The sequence below is a fragment of the Numida meleagris genome, chromosome 23, assembly GCF_002078875.1.
Source record: "Numida meleagris isolate 19003 breed g44 Domestic line chromosome 23, NumMel1.0, whole genome shotgun sequence".
NCBI classification, from domain to species: domain Eukaryota; kingdom Metazoa; phylum Chordata; class Aves; order Galliformes; family Numididae; genus Numida; species Numida meleagris.
Window position 1 is genome coordinate 6452600 of NC_034431.1, and position 27599 is coordinate 6480198.

Genomic DNA, 27599 nt, shown 5'->3' on the forward strand with positions numbered 1-27599 from the left:
AAATTCCCAACAGAAGGTATTTGTCGCTGAACAGAGATTGGAATTTTCCTTTGTACCTTCTGTTAAGATATGGATATATTTGTCGTATTTGCAACAGAGAAAGAGGATCTTAATTTGGGAATCTGTGAAACAATTGCAATCAGTGATTTTTGTGGGAAGCTGTTAATGTACACTGGTATTACTGACTTGTTTTTGTATTACCCAAACAAAAACGGTTCATGCTTATAAATATTTTTAAATTTTTGTTTGCTAATTTCTTTAAAATTATTTAGCAGATTAAATCTTAGAATTTCACTGAATATTCTTTGTGGTACAGATTTTTAATCGTCCTTTCTTTTTTTCCTCAAGAGTGAATGAGGGGGACTGCCCATATACGCCTAGTCTTTTCTTCATCCTTTCTCAGTCCCTTGGAGGATGGATTTAATATTCCATCAGTGCATAAGGAGCACTCTTGTAATGGATCAGGTCTCTCCTTTACACGAGCAGCGTATCCTTGCTGAAGACAGTGGTCATGCACTTTTTTATGTGGCCCATGACTCTGGCCTGTTAAACATTGCATGAGCACTTGTGATCCACTCAGAGGAGTGGATGGAAGGCAGCACTGTATACAGAAGCAAACCGTGTGGGTAAAAATCTGCTGAGTGAAAGCTCTCTTATTTTGGGAATCGTTAGGTAGTTACTGGAAATGGGAAGGAGGCAGGTTCCCACCTGAGGAAAGTTCTCTGCTACACTGCATTTAATTCAGGAAATCTTCAACTGTGGCATATTTATAGCTCAGACAGCTGGCTGGCATATAGCCTGTTACTAATGGAATGAGAGACTCTTTTGTTTCATGGTTGTTTCTTAATATCACCCTACAGTTTTACTATTTCTCATGCATGTAAAAAGGCCTGGAACATATTTAGAAATTAGCTACTTCATGTGAATTTTTAAACAGGGTCTTAAAACTTTTGCTTCTGAGCCAGGAGGAGCAGGATCTTTCCTCAAGGACTGCAGGTATACCCAGATTAAAAAAGAAAAGTCAATAGGAACTGCAAAGGACCCTCCTAGCAAACATATCTAAATAGCATGTGTCTGTTGGCCCTTTAAAGGGGAGAAAACAAACAGTTCAGGATGGTCTGAGCCAAGGACAGCTTGAAACCAAATAATGTCTGCAGAAATGAGACTGATTCCAGTGTTTCACCTGTGAGCATCCATTACTGCTCTGCTTGAAAACTGAACAGTAATTCGTTGTTTCCTCACAGTATCCCACAGCAACAGAAGAAGTGATTTGACCTTGTTTTGCAAGTCTTCCTTCATTGAACAGCACTAAACTTGTGCTGCTGGGGAGATGTGTTTGTCTCTTTTGCTAAGAAAGGTGAAGTTTTATCTCTGACAAAGAGGTATCTGAGTAGGAGCAGTAGATTGGGTCTAACATCTGAAATGGTTAAAACTCCTGACTTAAGAGAATTTTTTTAAACCATTTTAGCTTCACTTTTTCTTCAATTTAATTTACCTCTGTTTGGAACTGTAGGAACCACCTGAAGCTTGGTTGCATTTCTTAAATGTTTGAGTAAACTTAATCTTTCTGCTCAAAACAGTTAAACTTTCTGCAGTAAACTGGGCAAACTGCTGTCCTTGTACAGTGTGACTGGGCTGCCACTAGCTCTGTCTCTGTGCTACACTGAGTCTTCTTTTTTTTTTTTTCAGCATGTGATCAAACCTAGCTCTCCATCACTTAGTTGCATCAAATAAAAAGACTGGGAAGAGGAAAAGGAAAGAATAACTGAAGGGAGTAGGATGTAATTTAGAAATTCACTTCAGCTCTGTTCACTAAGACTGATTTTCTGCAGATAAATGCTTCAAGGTCTGTACATCACCAAAATCTTGTGTAAATCTTCAAGTAAATGCATAGTTGTGCTGGCTCTCTGACCAGGATGAATGTTGTAACTAGCTTCAGTATGACTTGTAAGAGAACACTGTGTTCTACTTGAAATGGTAGAAAGGGAAGCCTTTCTATGTGGCAGATAATTCATAAGTATTGGAGATGCAGCATTTAGAACAAAGAAGTGAGATCAGTCTTAGTGCTCAAAGCAGCTACTTTTGTTTCTCCAAGAGATTCTACGTAGCTCACAGGAAGAAAACTCGGTTAGTGGTCTGGGCATCCTTGCTAATGGCCAGAACCTCCCGCAGGGCCTGGAATGTTCTTCTGATACAGTGCAAGAAATGGATTCAACATTCTCATTTGCTGAGTTTCCCATGGTGTAATTTCATTTACCACTTAGTTGTGATGTCATAGAGCCATCTGGTGGCAGAAAATCTACTTACAGTTTGGGCAGTCATCAGAAAATCAGCCTTCCATCTCTCCCTTGCATTTCACAGGGATGGAATATCAATGTGGCTAATGAGGCTGATGTTAGTTTGCAGTTGTTTATTGACCAGGAATTACAACTTATCTTCTGTTCCACTTAACCCGAGTAAAGGCTGTGCTTGGGTCATTTTCTGCATCTAAATGCATGTATTCTAGTTCTATGATGTCTCCCAAACCAAAATATCCTGATCAGTGAAGGACACAACCTATTATTACCAGGTTGTTCTGTATTCCACTGGAGAGTTGTTTTCAGAAATTTCAAAACACCACAACAATTTAATGTACGATGCTTAATAACATACAGGTGACAGAATGGGAATTGTTAGTGCCTTTGGTATGTGGGAACACTGGCATGTTGCAAGGAAGGGTAGCAGGCCAATAAAACCAGAAAAATCCAAGAGTTCTGTGCATTCTCAGTTGGCAGAAAGAAACACTGGAGATGGGACATCCAGATTGGTCAGATTTGGAGGGGAATGACTTCTGCTCCCTCTGAGGTCACTATTGTGAGCTTTTGCCAGAAAGCTCAGCCTGTGCTGTGCTGGATGTGAGAATGAGTGACCCTTGGCTTACAAAACTTAGTGCCAGCAAAATACCCAAGTACAGAGGCAATAAGTGCTAGGAGTTGCTTTGCCCCAGTGGCTGAGAGTCATAATGACACCAGAAGCTCAGCCTTGTTGCTGCATCCGTGAGAGGTTCCATTCTCTGGTGCACTGCAATGATAACAGCCACCCTGGTACAATGTAAACATGGCCTCAGGCCCTAGAGTTTGTAGTTCACTTTTGAAAATGACTTATTGTGTCACATGGAGACAATTAGATGTTCAAGAGGAAGATATGAGCCTTTACTCATATATACCTGTCTTATTCTCTAGATCTTTCGTGCTTAATATTGAGGTTTCTGTACAATGCAGCCCTTTGTTGAACTGCCGCATACAAAACTTATCTTACATCTGATGCTTATTGTTAAAAGGGAGTTTGTCCTGATAGGAGCTCAAATCTTCTCTGTATCTGATTGTTGATACTTGTCTCAGCAGCTCACATGTACGTCTGCAGGGGAACCTGTAAGGAGTGGGGAGAACAAGGGCAGGAGGAGGAAGCTGTTGTCTGGAAAGGACGCTGTTGCATATGAATGAATAATATTCCCTGCTCATACCCAAGAACGCTCTTCCCCCACTGGAAGGAAACAGATTGCATGATGCGAGTCTCCTGAGGACACTGCCCATAGCTCGCTTAATGGGGAGATCACACACACATAAATCATTCGTGACATTGCTTCCTTGAATACATTTTTATAATTTAACCAAGTGTTACCAAACATTTTTGGCAGGGCAAAGCAGTTAATTGCATCTTAGGCAGCTGATAAAGGCATGACTTCACTGATAGCAAGTGCATGTGGTCTGAGAGGTGCAATGTGATGTCCATCTGCTGCAAGAGAGGCGGTGGGGGTCACCAGTGCTACAGACCAGGTTGTTCCTCCACAAACCCAGCATGATTTGCACCAGATAACATGCTTAACTCTGCTGGGACTGCTTGCTTTCCATGATTCTGTCAGTACCTTGGGACTTGTGGAGTTAACTAGTTGTGGAGTTTTTGTAATCAATTACTGAGTTTGTTTTGCTTGTTCATGGTGTAAAACAATTAGGAATGGGTAAAAACTGAGACCAAAAAATATTCAGTTTAGACACTAGGAAACATTTACCTTTCCAACAATAAAGATAGTGATGTCTTTTGTCTGGGGAGCTTGTGGAGTCAGCATCATAAGAAGTCTTTAAAAGTTAGTTAGACAACCTTGAGTCAAACACCAGCAGAATTGCTTCTACTGCCTCAAATTCCTCTTTGTGTCTTGGTGGTTCCTGAGTAAGGTGGCTGGCAGTGGTACTTCCTCCAGGCAGCCCAGGCTTCTCCTCCTGTGATAGCAGTAGTGAGAGCTTTTATTCCTCAATAAAAATTTTACTTTAAAACACTCAAAATCTTTTACCATAAAGTACTTCTCATGTTGCTAGAAATTTAAACCCGTTCTCATAGGTATGTAACAGCCTGTATGAATAAAAATGCCTGTATGAATATGTGCAACCAGGAGCCTATGGGAAATAAACAGCAAGAATCTTTATTTTTTACAGATCGACATTTCCAAATGCCACTATCTAGTGGACTTGGATACAGCAGCTGAAAGCCCAAGGGAGCCAAGATACTCCTCCAACAAAGAAGAGTGGGTTACCATTGCCTACAAGCCATTCCTAGACGCTTCCAGGTATGTTTTATTGTTTGAAATTAGTGAGACTGAAAGATCTGTGAACTAACAGCTTACAACAGCTGTGCACAGGAAGGAAAGCTACACTGGCAAATGTCAGCTTGAAATCCAGTTTCCTGTAAAGGCAGCTTGCTGGCTGCAGTGGATCCTTTGTCAGGTTGCTTTAGAGGATGAAGCAAGCTGGGAAGAGTTGAGGAACAAGGATTATTTTTAAAAGGAGTCCTATCTTGGTGCTTCTTGCTGATGTTCTTTTTTTTTCTTTGTAAAGAAATAAGATGTACATCTTCTTTTCCCAATATACTTTTAAGTCTGCAGTTTTGTTTTAGCCAAATTCAGTAGACAGATGTAAGTCAGTCTCAGAGTGAACTCCTAGAAGTTTTATGAAAGCTGGCAGATGAAGAGAGGAGGTGGCCACAGTGAGTGCAAGTGACCAAGGTCACACCTTTATTAGGCATTGGAGAGCTCCTGTAACAGACCTCTGTCAGAATTAGCTCTTTGTTAGTTCTGCTGCTCACTGAATAATAGTTTGTGTATTTGACAAGGAATTTTTTTGAGAAGCAGAGGTTGAAATTGCTATCCTCTAGGCTAACAGTGGGATCCAGTTTGTCAAACTGGGAGTGTTTTTAATACATCTCTACAAAGACAGAAACCCTCAGCTATTTGGGGATGTTTTTTTAGCCATTTAAAGCTTTGGCCATGCTGCTGTCCTATCAAGGTGGACAGCACAGAGTTCAGTGCCCTCTGGTATTCTATATGAGACACTATTACTTCCTCTTAATAGATCCCTCCAGGGAGTAGGGCTGGTGAAAGCAGTTGGACAGTTAGAAATAGTGATGATATGCTTTTCCCAGGGGTTGCTTTTGTGTTCCTGGCTTGCTGACATAAATGAATTTCCTTGGCATGGCTTTTCACGAGCTGTGCTTGCCTAAAGACCTGCTGTTATGTTAGAGCAGGACTTCAAGAGAGGAGAATGAGATAGCCAGTGACTCTCATTAATGAGGCAACAGAAGCATCTACACAAGAGTATTGCAGAGGACTCCTTTTGCAGCGCCTGTACCCCCAAATGTCTGAAGTTACGTGGATTTCTGATTTGAAGACACATTCAGGTGTTTCTACAATGCTGCCTAGGTTCAGTGCAAGGAGTTACATTAGCGAGAAGTACATAGCTTGGTACTGAAGTGAGTCTTTGTCATTCTTTGTTTCTGTAATGCTGTTTCCATGAGTTGTTCAATTAAATTTTTCTTCCTTCCTCTTTTTTTAAAATTCCCATTATTATCAGGGAAAATGTATAAAATTAAATAATTGCCCTATTTACAGCCAAAGCCCAGCACCCTGCCAAGCATAAACATCTGGTTGGCTGATCAGGAATGTGGATGAATCCATAGGTAGAGGGGGGTTCATTTTGGTGCTTCTGAGAAAAATGCTGTCTGAGTGCTTCCTGCTGGTAGCTTATTTCCAAGCAGAGCAGTGGAAACTTGTACGATCGTTTTGATTTGAGTAATAACTTGGGTTGTTGTAGCAAAAGTAGAATCTCACCGTGGGCAGCAGCTTGTTGTGAGGAGTCACAGATGGTCAAACTGCAGAGCATTCTGACTGGGGAAGCAATGAGAAAAAAGGGCAGAAAGTGTGTTAGGTGCTGGGAACTGGTAAGCTGGAAGGATCCCAGAGCCAGTGGGTTTTTGGGGAGAGGTCTTCACAAAGTATGACATGAAGGTTTGTGGGGAGGGTCAGTGGAGGTGCATCAGGAGCTTCATGTAATGAACTGGGCTGGGTGCATCTCTGAGCATGTGCCTCCCCCTGCCAGCTCAGTGGAATGATGCAGTTCTTAAAGCCAGCACCTGCTTCCCCACAGTGAGTGGGAAGTGCCACTCGGTACCTAGGAAGTTAAGTGTAAAAGCACAGTGAAAATGCAGCTTTTTTTTTGATAAATAAGAAGAGTGTTACTTCAAACTGAGCTGCAAGGGAAGCAGCCGGTGGAGATTTCAGGTCCGCAGCTCAGTGGCTGCAGAGCAAGGAGCATTTAAAAAAACAACAAAGCAAAAGTCCTTGCAGATCTTGTTCTTTGAAAATAAATGACCCCAGCAGTTCCATTCGCTCCTGCTGAACTGAAGGCTTCTGGGACTCACTGTGAGTCTCACATTGATGTCAGCAAGTGTAAATCTCAGCTGTCTCTGATAAATGGTGCTGTTAATTGAATTAGAGAGCGCTCCAAGCTGCAGTTAATGCTCCTCAGGATGCTGCTTTGTCCAGGTCCATTTAATTCTATATTGGCACTCCAATTCTGGCACAGAAAAGGGGGAATAGATGACAGCTCCCTGCTGATGAGCACATTTTCCAGCTCTTTAGGCTGAGCTGTCAGCTCACTCCAAACACTTGTGTTCTCACCCCTAGATTTTCCATCATAGAAAAAAATATATATATATTCTTAGTGTAAGGTTAATGATTCAGTCATCTTGTGGTAAAATATCATTACCCTGGTTTGATAGGTGATCTTCTCATTCCCTTCAGTGGTGCTTTCCTTATCATTTCATGAAATGGTTTCCCTGCCTTTGTTTCATAAGTAGCTAGATCCCTGATCTGGGGCACAGATGGTACAAAATGTAACATGTAGAGATTCTCAGAGAGCTTTGGTCATGAGCTTCCTGTGTGTGCCCACGGAGGTGTGACCCGTAGGAGTGAGGTCTGACCCATGTGGCAGAGATTGATCATCCTCCTGCCTGTTCTTTCTGCCATTCCCTTCTCTTCTTCCTTGTCAAGCTTCATTCTAAATTGTCTAGAGTGAGAAGTTCAGGTTACAAGACCCCTCACCCTCACATATTTCCAGTTGCTTCCACTCCATGTCAGTCTTTGCATTTGGGAAGGGCGACATGAACATCTTCAATTCATCCTTGCTTCCGCTGGTGTCAGTAGAACAGAGCTGTTGAGGTCCTTTCTCCTGAAGGCCAAAAGGTAATTTACAGAAGTCTGCTCAGCACTATGTAGCACTGTGGTCCCAGTTCTGCTGGGCCTACTGGCTGCAGTGCACCTCTGTCCCAGCTGGAAACTGCTCTGGGTGATGCAGCAGTTGTTTCTCTAGAAGCAAACAACCCAATCCTGACATGTCTGGAGCACTGCAAGACCTGGGCAGAATTTGCCTGTTGCCTGGCTCTGACCTGGAGCCAGCCTTTCTGCAGTGGTGTTCCAGTAAGTGCAAGCGTAGCTTGGTGTCACTGTGGACTTCACCTGGCTACCAGCATGTTGCTTATGAGTGATGTGCTGAATAAGGCTACACAGTCATGATCTCCTGGGGCCAAATTTAGAAGCAAATGCAAACAGAACATTATATATGTTAATTGTCATCTGTCATCCCCACCCCTTCTATGTGCTATCTGTTGTCTGAGCCTGATGAATGAGGCGGCAGGAGGTAGGCCGGAGATTCTCTGTCTGACTTCAAAGTTGTCTCATAGATTCTTGAGCTGTAGAAGCATCATCAGCTGTGAGCTTCTTACTGGAAGCAAGGCCTACAGGGCTCCTGTGTTACCAGCAGCAGAGAGCCCTGCCTTGCCTTTGTCCATGCTGGAGTCTTTGTTTTAGTGAGAAGGTTGTTGCTTAACAAGCACAAAGGCTGAGCTTATCGCTGTGGTACATATATAGTGGTGCTATCATTTGCCATGCCATTTTCAGGGATTTGTATTTTTATATTTGAGATGTGATTCTCTCATCACATCAACGTCATAATGCAAGTAAGGCATCACCAGACTTCTCCTTGTTGGTCATCTACTCTAAGTTGCAGGAGATCAGGAGCTGCTTGTTCTCAGATGCATTACAGCATGGATGTCCAACCTTTTGGCTTGCCTGGAGTGCATTGAATGAAGAATTGTTTTGGCTTGTGTATATGTAGGTTGCTCCAAAAATAATGCCTATTTCCATGGAAAGGACAACAGATACAATGAGCACAGTAGCACTGTTTGATAGAGGAAGTTCTCAACTATAAAATGCTGTTTTTCAACATAATCACCACCATTAGGTGTGCATACTTGTCAGCAATGTAAAAATCTGCACCAGCATAGATGACCCACTGTCACCACTGCTGAAGTGCACCACCCACACCTCACTGTGCTCACATCCACTGTTTGGTCTCCAGAAACCTTCAGCAAGCACCAATGAATGTCAGTAGGTGCCATTTTCCTGCATGAAGGAATTCAGGGACACATCTCTGCTTCATTCCCACTTCCATGTCAGACACCATTGTGTCAGCTTGCCCCTCTGCTGCCATCTGTCACATGGCAACAACATGGAACAGGATATTGGTGGGAAGGTTCAGCCTCTACTGCCATACCACCACCATCCGCCTCTGATATCACAGGCCAACGTCATAAAATAGGAGGCATTACTTTTGCAGAAGCCCTCATAAAGTATATAATATAGTTCATGTATATAAGTAACAAAATTTATTTTAATGTTTAATATTTTTTAGTAAAACATAAAGAAGAGCAATGAAGCCATAAAACTAGTGGGGTGTATGACCTTGTGAATCTAACGCATCAGTCTGGTTTGGTGGCAGTGGCTGCAGTTCTCAGTGAGGTCTCATGGTGTTGGTCAGAGATGATGGATGAAATGTGACATGAATAAGGTGTGACTGTGAAGTGAGGGATATCTCTCTGATAAGAGAGGGCTCGTAGAAGTCTGGTAAAGAGACACGATCAGCTCTCTGAGTTGAATATCTGATTGCAAGTCTATACATTCCATTTGAAAATTTGCAGGTAATGTTTTTATGTTGATTGAAAATAGAATCACAAATATAGCAAAAATTGGTGATTTTTTCAGCAATCTTGAAGGCTGTTCTCCTTTATCAGAACGCAAGTCACAGCTGCATATTTTTCGCCGCTCACAGCACTGTGTTTAGCCAGTGCATCACAGTGCACACCGTTACTGGCCATCACTGGAGTCAGCACTGCCCTGCGCCCTTCCCATGCCTGGGGTTCAGCCCACACACTGCTGCGTGGGTGCTGGGAGAGATGGAAGCACGCCTGGTACTGGGCTGGGCCATGTGGGGGCCAGGGTTGGATGAATGTGCCTTCATTACAGTAAGGCAGAGAACCCTAGGAGCCTCCTGGGAGATGAAGTTCATGGTGGCAGTTCCTGCCATTTCTTCGTAGGTTATCTTTTTAAAGATATCCAGTGATGCCTTACAGTAAGGAGACAAAACACAGTCTTCTGAAAGATTGAATTGAATTGAGCTGGAAGACCAGAACCTTGGCTGTGTTACCAGCCAGGAGGTATGAATTAAAATGACCAACAAGTACTGGCAGCCTCCAGCAGACTGCCTTGTAGGCTTTAGGATGTTCCATCCCTCTTTAATTCAGTACCCTCCTCAACAGAAGATCAGCACAAAAGGAAAACTCCGAAATTCCATTGCCCATCAAAGTTTGTCTTGCCCTTCAGGCATGTGTGGAAGAGTAGGTGATCAGAAAGACTGGATAGAAAAGAAGCAATGAGGAATTAAACACAGCCTTGCTCTCTTTCACCTTCAGGATGTGCCCTGGTGAGTGGGAGGCCTGCCTAGCTGTATGATGCTGAAGGCCCACAGGGCTGTACTGTCTGCCCTTTGGACCCTGATATCCTGAAGCTAAGCTTCTTTTGATAAACATGGCTTGACATCCCATTGGAATAACAGGCAGGCTGAAGAATAGGGCAAGCTGATGCCCTCAGTTTGTGATGCTGTCACGAGCCAGCTTCGGTCCCACAGATGAGAAGAAAAAGGGACTGGGTTTTGTATGCTTGCTCCGTTGGCATTCCTTGCATCACTGACTCACCAGCCCAGATCTTTTGCAAACCTTCTTTTGTATTTCTTTGAACATGCTGGCTAATGAATACTTTAAGGATGATTCATCGTTTCCTTTCTGGTTTCAGGTCCTCAAAGCTGCTGCGTGCATTCTACATCCCTCTCCTCTCAGAAAGGTACACACAGTATGCAAACTATACTATTCTGAAATCCCGGAGGTTGAAGCAAACCAAGAGAAAAATGGGAGGCTAGCAACACACCTGAGTAACAAAACCAACTGATGCTCTGGGACAGCTGCCTAAGCCTTCTTCATTTTCCTTTCTGAAAGACTGCGCTTGTGATATCCACTAATAAAGATTCCCATGAAGTGATTTCACTCTGTAAGCTTCCAGCTGTAAGAAGGATCCATCATCTGCTTTCAGTACTAAGAGCCAGGTGTCTGCTCTGCCTGCACAGAACCTGTTGGTTTAGAACCAGCTGGAAGATTCAGCACCATCTCCAAACATATTATCTTTGCTGCTCCCTGTGTTTATACCTATTATACCAGAGAAGAGAAAAATGGAAAATAAAAAGAAATGACAATATCAGGTTCTGCTCCGGGTTGCAGTCTGGCATGTGGAAAGTCCAGCTTTACTCCCCAGCTCTCTGATCCTGATCTATTTAAGTGGTGTTCACTTTCTTCTAGGGATTTTTTTTCAGACAACAGATCTTACGGTTGTTTTTTGTTGTTGCTTTTCCTTTTGAAACCAAAAAGAAGGGGAAAAGAGGAAAACACTTGAAAGACAATTAACTGTGAAATGCACTGAGTCTCGAGCGAAGCAGTGTATGCCATGGAGAAACAGCCTGAAGTTGCTCTGTACAGAAGATACTTTCAAGGAAAAATTTGCACTTTGGGGAAAAAAGAAAGGTACCACAAACTTACGAATTGAGCTAATTGTCTGTTTTAATGGGACTGAGTTGCTTTTGTTATATTTGACACCATGAAACACAAAGGATTTGCTCATTATTTATAATTTTTTAAAGATACCTGTAACATCCTTTCAGTTCTAAATATAGCATCTTAAAATTTCTGGGAAAAGACAGAAGAAAGGTTAATTTTATTTTTTTAAATCTGTTTTCTGAATCTACCAGGTAGAGCGTATTTCTTCTGTTGTTCTAATATGCTCCAGAGGAATGCTGTATTTAATTCCATCTCTATTTTAAAAGCATGCAGTATTACAGGCTTAATGGAATTGCTTTCACCTGCATTCTTGGAACTGTACAGGAATAGGACAGCACAAGATTGGAGCAGAGAGGAAGTTCCCTTTACAGAAGAGGCTACACAATCTACATGCTTCGCTGACTGTGGTTAGATTGCAGTGACAGAATGCTGGAGCAAGAGGATCAGGGAGCAGACTGGTTGGTATGCAAATGGAAAAGCACGTGTCCCTGAGCAGCACGTGTCCGTGCAGGTGCAGGGTGCTAGGCAGGTCTCTTGGCCAGTCTGCAGGTCAGCATCCAAACAGGATGAAGACAACAGGCGGCACCAGCAGGGCTGTGATCTAACCTGGCGTTACTGGGACAGAGCAGGAGGAGCAGGATGAGGAGGAAAGCAGAGGTTAAACTGTAAGAGAAACTTGGAATTGTAGGGAGAGGCATTCTGAATCCTCTGACTTTCACTGGAAAGTTTTCCAATGGTATTGTGCTCTGGTAGAGACAGCTTATACATGGTAAGAGCAAATGCACTTTGGTTGATTGCAGCATGGAGAACGCAGTTCTCTTCCCTTGGATCCCCACTGTATGGAGAAACAGACTGAAGCTGGAACTGTGAATTTAAACCTTGAAGGCTTAGGGGGATTATTTGTGACATCAGTGTCTTGGCCTGCTGGGTGAGCCGGTATGGGAACCACGCTAATCAGCATGGTGGGGGCTGTGCTCGCAGCATTCCCTCCCACCCTCCAGCCTGTGCTTCCCCTTGTGCAAACACACATGTCAAACAGGGCTCTGCATTGGTGAACCAAAACCAGATCCGTGGCCCTGTTTGTTGCCCCTCCCCTTGCTAATCTCTGACCTTAAATGAAATAAAGAAACAAACGTAGTTGAAGAATCAGCTGCACCTCTCCCTGGTGCTGTTTGTGCAACTGTTCCATGCTGTCATAGCCCTTAACCTCATGTTTAATGCAAAAAGATAGTGCAGTAAAGATGTGTTTTAAATGGCTGTGGCTGTTCCATCTTCCTCTCTAGTTTAATTCCTAAGTCAGGGCTGTTGTACACCACCCAGTTTGAATGCAGTTGTGTGTGCAAAGAGATTTGTTCCAAAAGGTGAAGCTGTGTCCAAAAAAAACCAAACCCAAACACATTTATAAAGGTGTCTTGTAGATTGCTTTTCTGATTTTGTTAGCAAACTTGTGGGGAGGGGACTTTGTTTTCTTTGTTCTTACTTTGACCTTTGTTATAGCAAATGCATGATCTTGTTATCATTAGGAGACAGGTTTCGAACAGCTAATTTATGTTCTCTATTGAAAAATAAAATCTTGTTGTTTGCAACCTTGGGGACATAGGGTCAGACCAGAGACTGCTCCACGGGTTCCCTGGGCAGGAGGGGGCTGTACCCAAACCTGCTGGTGAGTGTGCTGGGACAGTGCCTGCAGCCTTGGTTTGATTTTTGCTGCCTTTGTCTCTGTTCTTCAGGGGTTGAGGTGTGTGGAGCAGGCACCTGGCTGTGTTGCATTACAGCACAGAGATTTCTGTAAAGCATGGTGTGATACTGTGAAGATCAGACTGAAATTTGGTACCTGCTACAACAGTGGTTAATTTCAAGTCTATCTCAGTATTTGAGTCCACCTGACATCCAGCAGGAGATACCAAGTGGGTCTGTTGTGTGTTTATTTTGCTGTAGGAAGGGCTCCAAGTGGTGGTAGACAGAGCCCCTGCTAATGGAATTCTGTGTTTCTGAGCTGCCAGCTCTGCAGGCACTGCTGGGGGAAAGAACTGTAAATTTCTTTCTCCTCCAGCATCTGTCTGAACCTGAGTATCATCCCAGCCCCACTGAGATTCAGTACATCCCTATGAATAACTGCAGGTGTCTCCAGCTGCTTCCCTAGAGAAGTACTGACGAGGCCCCATCTGTCTGCTTTGCAAACTCCAGCTGTGTCTGCTAAGCAGCGAAAAAGGTCAGTGTGGATGAGCAGGGAGAGAGCAGCAGCACCTAGCAGGACTCTGGATCAACATAGTCCTCCTGCTGCCCCCTGCCCAGCTCCATCTCAGGGCAGCAGCAGTGCAGGGTTGGGGTGCTGCAGCCAGAGCAGGACAGGAACCCTTGGCTCCTGTCAGCCTCAAGGAAGAGGCTGAGGCTGCAAAGGTGGAGGCTCCTGGACCTCTTCTAAACATGTGCTTGCAATTGGATGCACTGTATGTCTAGAGAGCAAGGGAGCTGGGTTCTCTTCCAGTACTGTTGCTTACTTGTCCTGGACCTCCATGAGTCCTGCTTAGAAGGTGAATTGCCAGGTAGGTGTTTAAATGTGGTCAAAAACAACCTTCAAATGACTTCTGCTAGAACAGGGCAATCTTCATATTCCATGCAGCACAGAGAAAGTTGCTCTGGCCTTCTCTGGTTTCAGCAGTCCCCAGTGGCACTGGTGCAGCACTTGTCCTGCCACGAGTGGGCAGAGTTGGTCTCTAAGAAGTTTCCTCTACACTGTGTTTAAACTGGCTGGTTGGAAAGTCTGTCTTAGAGCAGGAGCGGAAATCAGATCACTGCCATTCCTCTGCCTTGGAACACATGGTCCAGGTGCTGTAAAGCCCAGCCCTGTTTCTCCCAATAAAACCAGGAGGCTACTTTGGCCTTTCCTGTTTTCAGTGCCCACCTCCTTCTTGGCTGGGGCAGCTGCACTTTCCACACGTGTTTGAGTCAGCAAGAAGCAACAGTGGGGCCACTGGATGTGGGCTTTGTGGTGAGTTCATGATCTATTGTCCATACTCGGTTGGGTTTGAGCCCAGCCCAGTGGTCAAGGTGCAGCAGTAGCAATCTAGAGACTTGGGTTTTCACCTTGATTTTTGGGGCAGGTTGCGTTCCACATCTCTGTCATTCCTTCCTTCCAGCTGCAAAATCTTTGGGACAGGTGCAGTCCTTGCTCACATGGCACAGTGCATTGCACTGCATGTTCCTGGACTCTGCTCAGTGCTGCTGCGGCTGTGCACTCCTCAACTCACAGCTTGTCAGGAATATGCTCTGGGGATTTCCAGAGCAGAGGGAGGATGTGTGGATGCAGCATTAGGAGCAGCCTGTGTCTTTCCAGCTGGGGATATATAGGGAGAGTGCGGTAAGGTGTGGGGATGGAGGAAAGGAGGAGGTGGAGCAGAGAGCTGTGCATGTGCAAGGAGGTTGCTTGGCTCAGGTGATGAGGGAAAGGTTGTGAGGAACTGCTCACAGAAAAGCTTCATCTACTCTCAGCTTCCAAGCACTGTTATGATTCTTCAGCTTTTCCTGCTTCCCAGGCAGCGTGCTCAGCAAGCTGGTGGCCATGTGCAGCTCTCAGGGATGGGGACAGCAGTTTGCAAATGGAGAGGTTTATTGCAAAGAAGAATAAACCTGTTCTGTTAGGCTGGCCTGTCTCTGGAACCTGTGGCTGAAAGGATTCATCCGTAAGTGGGGTCACAGCCAACAGGTGGGAACCTCTGCTTTCAGTCCCATTGCTCCCTTCCAGCCTCGCTTAACTGCTGCTTTTCAATTAGGCTCCCTGTCCTCAATCTAGCAGAATGTACTGACAAATACATTCTTTCTGTCAGTCCAAAACAAATAGCTTCTTTTTTTAACATCATAAAAATGCCCTGGGATTCTGGTCACAGCATATATCTCACAGTATTTGGGCAGGGAGGTATTTTCTTCTAAATGCAGGCAAAGAAGAGATTACAAGGTGCTTGCCAGCAGATGCAATGTTGATAAGACTGCCTCTTAACACAGCCCTGTTTACCTGTGGTGTCATGTGAATTTCTTGTGTGTTTGCAGCCTGTTCTCTAGATTGGGGATGCTTTTGTTCATGAGCAGAGCCCTTGTGCAGCTCAGACCTCCGGTGCCACACTTGCTTCAGAAGTATTTGCTAAGAAGTTTCCTTGTTGTGTTTGGTAAGCCCAGCATCACCTCCTTTTAGTGCCAGATCTACCCTCACAAGAATTGAGAGAATGAGCTGGCTTTTTCTTGTCAATATTTGTTCTTCCACGCAAGCTGTTAAAATACTGTTGCTCTCTTGTTTTGGTATTTGTTTCTCCTGTCTTGCTGGAATCTTGCCTAAAGTCTCCCATGTTGGCAGCTCTTGTTTGCGTAGCAATGACTCATGGGCATTCATAGAAGGCAAGGTTGTGGGAGCCTTCAAAGGGCTGCCAGATCGTGTTTTCATTTTCTGTTGTGTATGGAGCGTTTTTCAGTTCATCTTTTTCAAGAAAGAATGGAGTTTGGGAAGAGGAAGCCACAGGTTCATTTATTTATTCAGTCCCATGGTGAAGTCTTGGTTCCATTACAGTTCTTGAGAAGACTCTCACTGACTCTAGTGGAGTCTGCTTGTGTACTGTGTTATCAGGATGAGGGCATCCCAGGCCCATTTTGGCCATTCTCACCTCTCCAATTTCCTGTCTACTTTTCTGTGCTCTGTCCCTGTGTCTTGGGTCTGCAGTCACAGAACCATAGAAGGACTTAGGTTGGAGGGGGCCTTAAAGCCCACCCAGTGCCACCCCCGGCCATGGGCAGGGCTGCCCATGTGCATGTGCACTGTTATTATGCTAAGCTGGTCTCTGCTGGTGACAATTCATGCTTGCATTACTTGCAGTGTAAAGGTATCAAGGATGCTCACTAAAAATAGCTTTTTTCTTCAAAGCACTGTCTTAATTGATTTTTTTTATGTGTACATTGCTTGCTTTATCACTGCAAGTCCTTGATGCATCATTTCTCTCTATTTTCAATTATTGCAACACTCACTTTCCCTGTTACTGAAGTTCTCTATAATCTCCATGCAGTTCCTTAAAGAGAGGAACTATATTGGCTGCTCTGCTTCTCAGTGCACTCACTGTTGTTTTTCTGTTTCACTAAGAAGCAGCTTGAAGATTTGCAGTGTGCAAATCATTCAGTGTCATAGTATTTGGCTCTGGTAGGAAGCTTTTCTCCTCTGCTGGTAGGGGAAGGCAGCATGGTCCTTAATTGCATTCTGCAATGTAGCCAAGTGAAAGCTGTCTTTGTGCCCTCGGAGCTGAGGCCAAAAAGATCCCCCCCACTGGCCCCTTGTGCTCTGCAGCTCCTGACCAAGTGAGACTGTTTCCAAGTGCTCGTCTCTCCTGAGGTTTACAGTGAGTGGGGCAGTTAGCTTGATGGAGGACATTTAAAGCTCGTGTGTGGAGGAGAGCACCACACTGGTTTGAAAGGTGATTTGCACTAGTTCACCTTGGTTTAAAGTCCAGGTAGACAAGGCAGGAAAGCAGTTAGATGAGAGGAAGTCTGAATTCCTCTGAGGGAAAATCGTGGAACCTTTTCAAGTACTACGTATTTCCTTGGAGGAGAGGGAGGAAATTAACGCTTATCTATCCCCAAAGCTAGGCTTTCACAGTTTTGTCTTTTCAAGCCCCTCCAGGTCCCTCTAGATGGTGTTCCTTCCTTCTGTTGTGTCAGCTGCACCACTCAGCTCGCTGTCATCCACGAATTTGCTGAGGGTGCACTCAAACCCATCATCTATGTCATTGATAGAGATGCTGAAGAGCACCGGTCCCAAGACAGAACCCTGGGGGACACCACTCGTCACCGGCCTCCCCCTGGACATAGAGCCATTGACAACAGCCCTCTGGCTGCGACCACCCAATCAGTTTTTTATCCACCAAATAGTCCAGCCTTCAAATCCATTTATCTTCAATTTAGAGATAAGGATGTGGTATGGGACCATGTCAAAGGCTTTGCAGAATTTCAGGATGGCATTAACAGATGATATTAATTTTTCTTCCTTTGTCCCTTAACACTGTGACTCTGTTCCAGAAGGCTGCTATATTGGTGAGGCACAATGTGCCCTTGATGAAGACATACTGGCTTTCTCAGATCACTTCTTTGTGTTGCATGTGCCATAACATCTCTTCCAAGAAGATCTGTTCCATGGTATTCCCGGGCACAGAGGTGAGTCTCACCAGCCTTTAGTTCCCCAAGTCTTCCTTTCTACTCATCTTAAAAACAGATGTGATATTTTCCTTTTTCCAGTCAGCAGGGATTTCACCTGACAGCCATGATTTTTCAAATATGATGGAGAATGGCTTTGCCACCAGATTGGTCAGTTCCTTCAGGATCCTAGGATGCACATCTTTAGGCCCTATAGATGTGTATACGTTTAGTCTCATCAGGAGGTCTTGAACCTGTGATTTTGTTCTCCTGACCCTCACCTAGAGGCTCAGGGAAGTGAGAGAGATGGGAAACCTGACTGCCAGTGAAGACTGAGGCAAAGAACTTGAGTACCTCAGCCTTCTCCATGTCTGTTGTTGCCAGTTCTCTTATTTATCTGAAGGTGTACGCTGTCCTTGACCTTTCTCTTATGACAAACATACCTCTAGAATCCCTTCTTGTTATTATTCATATCCCTTCCAAGTTCAGTTCTTTCTTTGCCTGGGCTTTCCTGATCCTATCTTTACATGTCTGGGCAGTATCCCTATACTCCTCCCAGGCCACGCATCCCTCATTCCACTACCTGTGCATTTCCTTCTCATCCCTCTGTTTGACCAGCAGGTCCTTGCTCAGCCATGCTACCTTCCTGCCTCCTCTTTTGATTTCTTATACTCAGAAGCTAGTAAATCAAATAAAGCAAGAGAGAGTGTCCAAAAACCAAAAGGCCTTACTCTAATGCTGGTGGCGAGTCAGCTAGGGAGGGAGACGCTACTGGGATGAGCAGAAGTGAAGCGGAGAACAAAAAGGGAATGTCTTGTGATATGCGAACAGTTTTTATCTTTTTCCTCTGAACAGAAAATGGTAACAGAACAGTGAACAGTCCTCTGGGAGATGTAGTTCTTCTCTTCTACTGATGATCCATGGAACTGGAGCATTAACGCTTTAACTCCCAGTGCACAACATGATATTATGATGTGGAATACCGATAACAAAAATCATAAAACCATGACAAGTGGTTATGGCAGAGTGTGCTGGCAAGGCTGGAAGACCCCAGCAGCACTAAGGTCTTTGCCCCCTTTGCCATGGCATTTGTCTCTGTTATTGAAGCCCATGAGGAGACACACTGTCCTCACGGCACTGAGGCCTTGTTGTCTCCTGGTGATACTGTGGGAAGCCTGGAAGTGTTGTTTGATTGTGCTTCATTCAGTTTTGCATGTCCCAGTCCCACTGCCCAGGAAGGGCCCTGAGCCATGCCTGAGAGGCAGAATCTCCCTTCCCAAGGTCTAGGGGTCAAGGCTCAGCTTTTCTGCTTCATCAGACAAACCAAGGGCTTTTTCAGCATCAGAGCCATCTACCAAGTGCCCTTGCCTACCTGCAATCATGGCCTCTAATTATCTTCTCTAATAAGTCCATGGAGAGGGTGTCAGTAATGGCCCTCTGTGGGACCCATTAATACTTCAAGACACTTGAACACTTACTTCTGATTTTATCTTCTGGAACGGTGACATCAGTTGCCTCTCAATACCTGAGGCTCATTGGCTCAGCACCAAATAAACCATGGGACTCATAAAAGTGCAGAATGCCTTGACAAGCCATTTTCATCTAGTCTTAGAGATGTACAGTTAATTAGATTTCAAGAGTGTAGTTAAAGAGGAAGTTTTCAGTGAGTACATACTAAAAAAAAGGATTTTTTGTATTTCCAGGTGTTTTTCCTTGCTTTTCAGTTTCAACAAATAGTGATAGCAACATTCCCCAACTGATATTGATCCAGGGTATCTCCTAAGGAGATCTGGGCAGGTGTGAAAAGCTGTCTCTTGAGGGTGGACACCATATAGGCAGTCTGACTGTTCAGCTCCTCAGGCATGCCATTTCTCTCATTGGTCACGCGAGACTTGCTTCACTTTTTTTTTTAAACACCTGATTTCTCCACTGCTGTGAAAGCTGGATGTTACAGCTCTTCGGCACCAACTTCTACCTGCTTTCCTTAGAGAACTGGCCGCAGACAGCCACAGAAAGGTACTGACTTTCTTAAAAGAACATGAGTTATTCACTCAGTCCTGAGAGGAAAAAGGCAGCAGTGGATGTACCCCCGGCCACTGGGGAATCATGGACTTGGCTGTTAAGCAGAAGTTGTGGTCTAAGTCTAGGATTGTAGCTGCTTGATTTTACAGACAGTGCTCCTGTGCTTTTACACTTCCCTGTCCAGCCAGCAAACGTATCTTGGCAATCCAGCATGCGGTTACTGATAATGCTGATGGGTGTAACCAACACCTTTAACTGGGAGTTAAAGGTCACCCACCTTGTCAGTGGGTGTCCCACCACTTGACCTGATGTTGTGTATGCCATCACATTTTGCCACTGACACCAGCCTCAGAGTCACATACTGATCAGCTAGGCACACTTGTTTCTTCTAATATCATTTCCTTCTACTGGATGAATAGAAGAAAACCGTTCCTTAAGTCTTTTGAATACAAACCAGAAGTCATTTCATTAAGACCAAATCAGATTTAAGATAATATCTTCTACTCAGTGGGACTGTCCAATAGAGACTGGAGCAGTAATTATCCTGGAAACCCTCTTGGCTGCTGTTTTTTTCTTCACCATTCATGCATCTAGATTTGAGGTGAATTTGCTATCACATTTCCTCGTGTCCTCCCCATGGTAACACAGGTAAAACCACACGGTGGCACGTGGTGTGGAACTGGGGAAATCTTTTATGCATTTGTGTCATAAGTGTGAACCTGGGGATAGAAAGCAGATGGGAAGGGGAGGTGCTTTGGTCTGGTCATGGCTGGACACAGATGCTTTTTGCAAGGTGACTGAACTGGGAGCTGCAGTCCCATGCCTACTTGATCACCACAGTCCCTGGGTAAGGAATAGCATCAGCTGGACATGTCACCATGCAGGGTCAGACTCTGGGCCTCTTTGCTTGCCTTGGTGGTGTTTGGTGCGAGCTCAAACATGGGTGATGTGTGCAGCTCTACCACAGATGCCTGTCTGGTGGATGGTCTCTGTACCATGAGTCTGTTCATTCCTCTGTCTGGGGACATGTCTGAGACATATGAATGGTTTTAAACTAAAAGAAAGTAGATTAAGATTAAATGCCTGGAGGAATGTCATTCTTCAGAGCAAAGTGAGGTACTGGAACAAATTACCCTGCGAAACTGTGGGTGCCCCATCTCTGGAAGGGCTCAAAGCCAGGTGGGATGGGGCCCTGGGCAGCCTGAGCTGGTGGGGGGCAGCCCTGCCCATGGCCGAGGGGTAGACCTGGGTGATCCTTAAGATCCCTTCCAACACAAGCCATTCTGTGATACGGCTCTATGATAAGCTCTCTTCTAATCCAAATAATTCTATGACAGTCATAACCTCCAGTGGCTGAGAGCTTGTGCCCCTTTTCTACTCGCTTTGTCATTGTCCTTTTCCTTAGCTATAATGGGATCGAAAGTACCATGATAATAGCAGAGTGGCAAAGTCTTTGGCTATGGGAAATGAGAATGAGCTCAAATGCAGCAGCCACAGATGCAGACATGAAGGAAAAGAGCTACTTACCTTTAAAAGGCCTCAGGTAGGCAGAGATCTTCAGCAAGAAATACCCTTGCTTCCACTGCCAACCCTTAAATGAGGTCTGGGAAGGGGTGGATCCTGGCTCCAGCCCTTTTGTCACTGAGTGGATTGCTTGCACCTGAGTTCCCCTGGGTTGGCCCTGCCTTCCCACCAGGTGCTCAATCGCTGTTTCAGGCCATGACTTAGCATTTCCACTAGGCTTAGGAAGGAATCCCAGCTGCTGTGGTTCCTTGCCCTCTAATTCCAGGCTTCATTGTCCTAGCATGGGAGCAGACAGGTCACCTGGATGATGGCTGAAATCTTTTTGCATATGTGACAGCTTACTCATAGAAGGAGAAGGGGAAGGTGCCATTCCTTTACTCCTCCATAAATTGTTTCTCACTGGAGAAAAGGTAGAATGTGTAGTTGTTAATAGTTTCCAAGTGATGGTTCCCAAAGTACAAGCATGATGACAATGCTGAGGCAAATACGTTATGCTCATGGCCAGTGCTTTAATCAGAGTTCTACTAGGAGAACATAACACAGCACAGCAAACTGAAAAAGCCAAAAAAATGAGTTTAAACCAGCTCTCAGAGGTGTCATGCAGCAAAAATGGACCGTAACACAAAAAATAATGCTAAGAGCAAATGAACTGCAACCATTATCTACTAAGTGTCTGCAATGATTCTAAGAAAATATAAACAAATTTGTTCTCTCTGATCTATCCCTGTTCAGATCTGTCCTACGGTGTCCTGGTTCTGTCCCTCCCAGCTCCTTGTGCACCCCTTGCCTCCTCAGGACCAAGGCTGTATAAGCAGCTGAAAAATCCTTGACTTACTGTAAGTGCTGCTCAGCAACAACTAAAACATCTCTGTGTTATCAACATGATTATCACCCTAAATTCATAGCGCACCATCAAACCAGCTACTAGGAAAAGAATTAGCTCTATCCAAGTTGTTGTGGGGTCATTTATTTTGTTTAGATACTCAGGAGGAATGACTAGGGGCATTTCTATGTGGAGAATATTTTCACAGAAAACCAAAGGGGAAGAAAATCAACATGAGCAAATGACAGGTTCTGACAATCAAGAGTTTTACTAGAATGATTTGCAGAAGAAGAAAGGCAGATGTTTACTTCTGAAAAGTCTAGTCATCTGTTTCCTCAGGGCACCCTTGAGCTCCTGGTTCCTCATGCTGTAGATGAGGGGGTTTGCTGCTGGAGGCACCACTGAGTACAGCACTGCCACTGCCAGGTCCAGGGATGGGGAAGAGATGGAGGGTGGTTTCAGGTAGGCAAAGGTGCCAGTGCTGACAAACAGGGAGACCACGGCCAGGTGAGGGAGGCACGTGGAAAAGGCTTTGTGCCGGCCCTGCTCTGAGGGCATCCTCAGCACGGCCCTGAAGATCTGCACATAGGACAGCACAATGAAAACCAAGCACCCACATGCAGAAGAGAGACTAACCACAAGAAGAGCAACTTCCCTGAGGTAGGAGCTGGAGCAGGAGAGCTTGAGGATCTGGGGAACTTCACAAAAGAACTGGTTCACAGCATTGCCTTGGCAGAGTGGCAGTGAGAATGTACTGGCAGTGTGCAGCAGAGCATTGAGAACCCCACTGCCCCAGGCAGCTGCTGCCATGGTGGCACAAGCTCTGCTGCCCAGGAGAATCCCGTAGTGCAGGGGCTTGCAGATGGCAGCGTAGCGGTCATAGGACATGACAGTAAGAAGAGCACACTCTGCTGTAGTACAGAAGAAGAGAAAAAAGACTTGTGCAGCACATCCTGTGTATGATATGGCCCTGACATCCCGAAGGAAATTGGCCATGGCTTTTGGGAGAGTGATGGAGATGGTGCCCAGATCACAGAGAGCGAGGTTGAGGAGGAAAAAGTACATGGGGGTGTGCAGGTGATGATCACAGACTAAGGCCGCAATGACAAGGCCATTGCCCAGAAGGGCAGCCAGGTAGATGCCCAGGGAGAGCCAGAAGCTCAGGAACTGCAGCTCCCGCGTGTCTGTGAACGCCAGGAGGAGGAACTCAGTGGTGGAACTGCTGTTGGACATCTGCTGTGTCTTGGCACAGGCACCTGCCCAGGGAAGAAAAGGCCATGACGAATTAGGACAGACGTCTCTAATCAAATCCTGTAACTGTTCTTACAGAAGACCCCCGATGTACCCTGTCTTTCAGAGAATGTTGTGCGCCTCTCTTGATTAAGCTCTGGTGGGTGCTAAGGCAGTCACTGGGAGCAAGAGCACTGGAGGAGTCTGTTCAGCCTACAGCAGTAGGTAAATGGGAACATGCGATGACCTCAGATTATATCCACTCATGATATCCTCATGGTATCAGAAATGTTTCCAGCATTGTCCCTACCAATTCACCCAACTACAGGACAGCACTGTAGGGTTGGATTTCATTTATTTTCCCCCACACACTAGAGGAGTGCTTTTAAGGCAGAAAGCATTGGCATTGCTTTTGCACTCCAAGTGAAATCTTGTGGGTCCTAAGAGTCAAAGGGACCATCCCTTACTTCAGAGTGAGGAGAGCCACTCTGTCTGTCAGCCCTGGTCTCAGCTGCCCTGTGCTGACACCTCTTTGAGAAGGAAGATTCTTGCACTTGTATGCCCCCTGAGAAGAACCTGCACACTACTGAGAGCAGAGGAATCCAGGCTACAAATGCAGATAAACAAAATCCTCACCCTGACTCACTTTAGATGAGGAGAGTCTCGGTGCTCTTCTCCTGGGCAGGGACAGAGAGGGCTCACTGTAAGTTCCCATACAGAGCCATCCATGGCTTTAGCACCAAGGTGACTCCTCCATGGGACTAAGAGATAACACACAGATACCACAAAAGAGGCGAGCCCTTCTGGAGGGCAACCTGTATCCCAGCAGGAATCCCAGGGAAAGACTGGAATGTCCTAGAGACAGTGTGTCCCGAAGGAAGGGACAGTTGCTTGTGAGCCCCACAGAGTGCAGTGCGTGCAGCCCCAGTGTTGGAGATCCTAAAGGTCATCTTAGAAGAGCCCTGATGGCACCACAAAGCTGATGTTGGTGCAGTCTGTTGGTTGAAGTGGGGGAGGAGAGGACAGCAAATTTTTATAGTTCATCACCGACAATATTGATCTCTCAGTGCAGTGCTCTAGGAATCACATTCTCCTGTAGAAATCTGACATTCCATACCCATGACACCTGCCTCCCCTCTACAGCAAGAATTTGAAAGCACAGACTCCAGAAAATGCCTTCCCCTTCAAGTAGCTCATGCCTTCGTCTTCTGCTTTAAACGTTCCCTCATAAATGCAATTCTCTACAACATTTTCTAATCTGCATTGGAGGAAGAGAGAAAGCCATCCTGACAGATGGTAACAGCCACTGGACATGCCAGCTTTGCCGTTTGACAGCCCCACATACAATGTCCTTCAGCCCAAGAGTCACCATGTTAGGATCCGCAGATCTATCCTGTCCAGTGCTGTTCTCTGTGTTGCACTCCACACAGCCTTTAACACATCTCCCATCTCTCCTCTCTCCACACCACCTGCAGGCTGTGGCTCTGCCCTGCTGCGCGCCGCAGAGGAGCTACTCCAGGGACAAAATACCCTTGTCTAAACTCCCAAGGTAAATAATGGAGATGGAGAGTAGCAGTGAGCTGTACAAATACAAAAACACCTGGTGACATTTCCTGTGCCAGACCTGGTCCAGGTATCTGCACACTGTAATGCAGTAATTCTGGAAGTAAGGGCAACATCTGGGAACATCCTCTTGGAGCTGGCTGGGAAATACTTTTGGCCAAGTGAAATGAAAGCAGATCCTAGTCATAGAATCATTTAGGTTGGAAAATACCTCCAAGATCATCAACTCCAACAGTTAACATAGCACTGCAAAGTCTACCACTATACCATGTCCCTAAGCACTGCACTGCACATCTTGTAAATACTTCAGGAATGGTGATGCAGCTACTTCCCTGGGCAGCCTGTTCAGATCACTGATAAAGATATAAAAGAGAACAGGCCTCACTACTGAACTCCTTTCACCACAACTCTTTGGGCCTGGGATCCAGACAGTTTTTTTACCCAGCAAAGCATATGCCTATTGAAGCCATGAGCAGCCATTTTCTGCAGGAGAACATGGGAGCTTCTCCAGGAGCAGCTTTAGTAAAATCTTGGTAGACAACATCCACAGCCTTTCTCTCATCCACTAAACAAGTCAGCTTTTATAGTAGGAGATCAGGCTAGACAGGCAGGATCTACCTTTCATAAACCCATGCTGCCTGGGCCTGATCACCTGCTTGTTCTGCAAGAGCCATGTGACAGCACATGAGATGATCTCTGCCATAACCTTGCCCAGCACTGAAGTCAGACTGAAGGCCTGTAGTTCCCTGAGTACTCCTTCCAGCCCTTCTTGTAGATAGGTATCTCCTTAGCTGGCCTCCAGTCAACTGGGACCTCCCTGGATAGCCAGGATGGCTGACAAATGATAGAAAATGGTTTGGTGAGAACATTTGCCACCTTCTTTGGTTCTCTTGGGTGGATCCCATCTGGTTTCATAAACTTGTGTGCATCTAAGTGTTGTTGCTGGTCGCTATCCATTTCTTCTTGGAATGTGACGGCTTCTTTCTGCTCCTTATCCCTATCTTCTAGCTCAGGCTGCTGGGTATCCAGAGAACAACTGGTCTTTCTACTAAAGACCGAGGCAAAGAAGGCATTAAGTACCTCATCTTTCATCACTGTGTTTACCCCCACATCCATTAAAAGATAGAGATTCTTCTTAGTCCTTCTTTAATTGCTGATGTAATTACTGAAGCATTTTTGTTGTCTTAAATGGCAGTAGCCAGATAAAGCTCCAGCTAGGCTTTGTCCCTTCTCATTTAAGATGTTGTACTGAGGGACATGATTTAGTGGGAAATATTGATGATATAGTGGATGGTTGGACTGGATGATCTTAGAGGTCTTTTCCAATCTTGGTGATTCTGTGATTCTATGATTTTCTCCCTGCATAGACTCATGATATCTTTGTAGTCCTCCTGAGTGTCCTGCCCCTTCTTCCAAAGGTGATGAACTCTTTTTCTTCCTCAGTTCTAGCTAAAGCTCTCTGTTCAGGCAGGTTGGTCTTCTTCCCTGCCAGCTTGACTTTTGGCACATGGGGATGGCCTGTTCCTGAGCCTTAGTATTTCCTTCTTGAGGATTGTCCAGCCTTCCTGAACACCTTTGCTCGTCAGGAAAACATTCAAGGGACTCTGTCAACCAGACTCCTCAACAGGCTAAAGTTTGCCCTCCAGAAATCCAAGGAGGCAGTTCTGCTAACCTTCCTCTTCACTTTTCCAAGGATAAAAAACTCCTATGCTCAAAACAGCCTTCAACCTTCACATCACCCACAAGTCCTTCTCTGTTCACAAGCAAAAGTTCCAACATCGTGCCTTCCCAGGTTGGCTCACTCACCAGCTGTGTCAGGAAGTTATCTTCCACACAGTCCAGGAACCTCCTAGACTGTTTTCTCAGCTCTGTATTGCAAGGGCTAGTGATTGTGAGACAGCTACTTATACAATGTTGCATCTGTCTCTTCATCTTGGTTGTGTGGTCTGTAACAGACTCCCACCATGAGGTCTACCCTGTTGGCTGTCCCTCTTGATTCTTACCCATAAATACTCAAGCCTGTCCTCACCATCATTAAACTCCAGACAATCAAAACACTCCCTAACATACCTTGCTCTCTCTGCTTCCTAGCCTATCCTTTTCAAAGTGTTTATAGCCATCCATTGCAGCACTCCAGTTTTGTGAGTCATTCCACTGTGTTTCTGTGATGACAACTAGATCGTAGTTTTCCTGTGGCTCAATGGCTTCCAGCTCCTCCTATTTGTTGCCCATGCTGCACACATTCGTATAGGTGCACTTCAGTTGGGCTAATGATAACTAGGTATGAAGGGGGAAGGAGACAAAATGAGGGCCACTGGGATTGAGCAGGTAGTTCGAGGGTTCATACCGAACTTGAGGGGTGAAGAGGGTGGAGTACGAAGGGATGGAGAAGGACAGGGGCATGCTGTTGCTCTAGGGGATCCTAGATCCTCTAGAAAGGCGGTGAGACAGAAAGCCCAGCTGAAGTGCCTTTATACCAATGCATGCAGTGTGGGAAATAAGCAGGAGGAGTTGGAAACTGTGATGCACTTGGAAAGTTATGACCTTGTTGCTATCACGAAAACATGGTGAGATGACTCCCACAACTGGAATACCACCACTGAGGGGTATTGGCTCTTTAGAAGGGATAGGCAAGGTAGGAAGGGTGGGGGAGTTGAACTCTATGTCTAAGAGATGAGAGACCGTGAGGATCTCCCTCTGAGAAACCGTCAGGAACAGGCTGAGAGCCTGTGGGTTAGAATTAGGAATAGGACTAATAAAGGCCAGCTGTTGATAGGGGTATACTACTGCTGCCTGATTAAGGGGAGCCTGTTGACGAGGCCTTCTTGCTTCAGCTGCAGGAGGCATCGTGCTCACAGGTTCTCGTCCTTGTGGAGGGACTTCAACAATCCAGATATCTGTTGGAAAAACCAGATAGCGAGCTGCGAGAGATCCAGGAAACTCCTAGAATCCATTGATGATAACTTTC

At 45.3% G+C, this 27599-nt stretch overlaps 2 protein-coding genes across 6 annotated transcripts in view; one reads left to right on the forward strand and one right to left on the reverse strand.

Moving 5' to 3' along the window:
• The window catches only part of ALG9 (ALG9, alpha-1,2-mannosyltransferase), a 35419-nt gene extending 13688 nt beyond the window's left edge, over positions 1–21731 (forward strand). The window contains exons 14-17 of one of the 5 annotated variants that reach the window (XM_021375942.1): positions 4470–4600; positions 15352–15467; positions 17356–17490; positions 17572–21731. In XM_021375942.1, coding sequence (XP_021231617.1) covers positions 4470–4600; positions 15352–15467; positions 17356–17444 — 336 coding nt within the window. In that variant the 3' untranslated portion in view covers positions 17445–17490; positions 17572–21731. Of the gene's footprint in view, positions 1–1689; positions 1847–4469; positions 4603–10492; positions 12891–15351; positions 15468–17355 lie in introns of those variants that run through there. The other 4 variants (XM_021375941.1, XM_021375943.1, XR_002432629.1 and 1 more) reach the window with 4 other exon arrangements.
• On the reverse strand, positions 21748–27599 carry LOC110387623 (olfactory receptor 14J1-like). Its single transcript, XM_021375945.1, has one exon. It carries the CDS (start codon positions 23069–23071, stop codon positions 22109–22111), a length of 963 nt encoding a protein of 320 aa, XP_021231620.1. The 5' UTR covers positions 23072–27599; the 3' UTR covers positions 21748–22108.